General features: G+C 31.7%; 1 protein-coding gene across 1 annotated transcript; it reads left to right on the top strand.

Moving 5' to 3' along the window:
* The first annotated feature begins 137 nt into the window (after positions 1-137).
* On the top strand, positions 138-1,012 carry LOC109584234 (uncharacterized). Its single transcript, XM_019999902.1, has 6 exons — positions 138-254; positions 331-345; positions 398-563; positions 612-677; positions 725-784; positions 834-1,012. Exons 3-6 carry the CDS (start codon positions 424-426, stop codon positions 898-900), a joined length of 333 nt encoding a protein of 110 aa, XP_019855461.1. The 5' UTR covers positions 138-254; positions 331-345; positions 398-423; the 3' UTR covers positions 901-1,012.
* Positions 1,013-3,080: the final 2,068 nt, after the last annotated feature.

Here is a 3,080-nt window from a genome sequence, read left to right as displayed (position 1 = left end):
TTCTATAGCAGTGAGGGCTGAGTGGGGTTTTGTTTCTGGAGCTAGTCATTATACTGTCTATTATGAGTCAACCAGTAGCTCCTCAAGAAAGAAGAGACAAGTAGAGACAGGAATGAGAGTATTCCCAGGTGGTACTACTGAAGGTCTAATAGGAGGATTAGATCCTAATCTGAACTACTTGTTCTCTATATCTACATCATTTAATGTTAATGGAATCATTTATGAAGGAAAGAAGACTCAACCAATACTACCAGGTATTGTTACACTTTATGTAGTGTACCTGTATTTTAATATAAGGTATTATTTAAACTCTTACTATCATTGTTTTAGCATCATCAACAACATGTAAGTCAATTCATGAGTTTACAGTATATCATTAATCAGTTTATGTTTATAGTTTCTTATTCCGTTGACACTACTGCTATGCCAACTGTAGTGAATAGTGGAGAAAACATTTGGTGGATAATTGGTGCAGCGGTATTAGTATCACTATTGGCTATACTAATAATTGTGATATTAATAGTAATGATGTACATAAAAAGAACTAATAATAATACAAAGAGGTAGAATACCCATTTGTTACAAATATTTTTGAAATTTGTGGATCATAGACAATCAGATAATGACATTGTTATGGAGTACAGTCCAGCTTATGCTACAACTGAATTGAAAACAAAGTTAGTTACACTATTGACTAGTACATTATGTCTACACACACATACAGTACTACTGACGATATACTAATGAAAGATAGTCCAGCATACAATGCAGTACAGCAAACACAGTCAGTTATCATTATTATTATCATTATCATATAAAGTTATTATTAATAGATCAACTGTTGATCTAGTGTGTGATGATGATGAATATGAGACTCCTCTTCCACCACCTTCTACTTAATATGAAATACCAACTGTTTAATAATCTTTAGTTACTGCATTAATTGATGTGCAGTGCAACATTAATTTGTGAAATGCCTTTGTCATAGTTTTATGTTAAATATAAATTTTTAAGTAGCAAGAGGTTGCACAGCAGCTAATGTATGTGGCCCAAATTTACTAGTATAAAAAAAATTTATACTTCATCATTGAATATACTGTCAAATTTGACAATAATTAAAATTTTAAGTTGTGTGTGTGTCTGTCTGCTATTATTATATTTTCAATGTACAAGTAAGTCTTTGCTAGTATCAGATCCTTTTCCCTTACCTCCTGCACTCCCTTGTAACAGAGCTGCCCTTGATCCAAACTGGAGTGCTCTTTTAGGAAGAGAAGCAGCACAAGTGTAGCCAAGCATTAGTGCAGTCTCTCTTAGGAGCCTCTTCTCACCCTCTCCTCTTGGTAATTCTAAATCAGCCTGAAAATAGAATAAATAAAATAATGATAAACTCATCAATACAATACATGTATAGAATTTCAGCCTAAAATTCTATTATTAGACACTTCAGTGATAGTGTGTAATGTTGGGTGGCATACTTTATCATGCATTGGTAGGTGATTTAAGAAATCAATCACTTTTTCATCAAGATAGGGAAAGCGTGCCTCTCTGTGGTGATCTCCAATGCATCTATAGGAGAAACAAAAAGAATATAACATAGTGTTTATGAATTACTAGGCCAATTATAGGCAAGGCATAGGTTTGGTTATAGTGAATTTGGCTCCAAAATCACTTTATGACATTTTCTGATACAATTTGATGTCTTTGTGTTATGAAGAAAGTTTGAGCCAATTCCGACTTAAATTGTTAAAGTTATAGCCATTTTTTTAAATTGGCCATTTTCTGGAAGAACCCCTGTACTATTATAGCCCATGGTTTTTTTCAAAAAATGGCTCCAAAATCACCCCAAATTTTTATTACATTTTCTGATACAAATTAATGTCCTTATGCTGTGTAGCAAGTTTGAGCTGATTCAGACTTAAATTTTTCAAGTTATGGCCATTTTTAAAAATTGGCCAATTTCTGAAAAAATCCCTGTACTATAGCCCATGGTTTTTTTTGAAAAATGGCTCCAAAATGACCCCAAATTTTTATTACATTTTCTGATACATATTGATGTACTTATGCTATGTAGAAAGTTTGAACTGATTTTGACTTAAATTTTTCAAGTTATGGCCATTTTTAAAAATCGACCAAAATCTAAAAAATCCCTGTAGATCTACTATAACCCATGATTTTTTCTGAAAAATGGCTGTGAAATCACCCCCAATTTTTATTACATTTTCTGATACATATTGATGTACTTATGCAGTGTAGAAAGTTTGAGTTGATTCCGACTTCAATTTTTCAAGTTACGGCCATTTTTAAAAATTGGCCATTTTCTGAAAAAATCCCTGTACTATTATTATTATTATTAATAAACTTTACAATACACAGAAAATGTATTGAAGGATAACACAGCAACTAGGCTGGCTACCTGGTACAAAAAGAAAGAAAAGAGAAAAGAAAATAAATGACACAAATCAATAACAAGATACTAATTTAATTATATAAGGGACAAAAACTAGTTACAATTAAGACATGGACAACAAAAATGAAAAGAACAAACAGATAAAGGATCAAACTTATCAACAAAATAATCAGCAAAAAACCTATTTAATTTAATTTTAGCAAGATTATAAGAAATATTTAACAAATTAGAATTAATACATGTAGGTAAGGAATTCCATAGTCTGGGTAAACGATTAAAATAAAAATGCCTAGAGGTATTATCTTTAGTTAGTACATGTAGAAGACAGGTCGACCTGTATTGATTAGCAGAGAAAGTGACAAAATTTTTAATATCAAAGGCTGGCGAGGGGGAGGAAAGAGACTTCAGAAAAAATAATATGTCGTTGACCTCATAAACCATCATCAATGGTAACAGATGGAGGGATACAAGTCTGGATCTGTAGTGCTCTTAGTTTTAGGAAGTACTTTTGTATCATAACACATTCCTTTATTTACACACTATCTGTATGATGCATCAATGCTGCAGTAATGGTCACAAGACAGTTTATGTTTTGACATAAGAACAAATAACTATTATCAAATTGAATGTAGAGGTTTTGTAAATTAAGCATATACTGGCATTGCTTTCTTAA

This window comes from Amphimedon queenslandica, unplaced genomic scaffold (assembly GCF_000090795.2).
Source record: "Amphimedon queenslandica unplaced genomic scaffold, v1.1 AMPQUscaffold_13229, whole genome shotgun sequence".
Lineage (NCBI taxonomy): Eukaryota > Metazoa > Porifera > Demospongiae > Haplosclerida > Niphatidae > Amphimedon > Amphimedon queenslandica.
This window is presented reverse-complemented; position numbering and strand designations above follow the sequence as displayed.

Excerpts from the sequence above, each read along its gene's own strand:
- LOC109584234 (XM_019999902.1), top strand. The coding sequence starts at position 424 with ATGCCAACTGTAGTGAATAGTGGAGAAAACATTTGGTGGATAATTGGT. Across the intron at positions 678-724 it reads ACAACTGAATTGAAAACAAA|TACTACTGACGATATACTAA; the intron begins GTTAGTTACACT and ends ACACACATACAG. Across the intron at positions 785-833 it reads AATGCAGTACAGCAAACACA|ATCAACTGTTGATCTAGTGT; the intron begins GTCAGTTATCAT and ends TATTATTAATAG.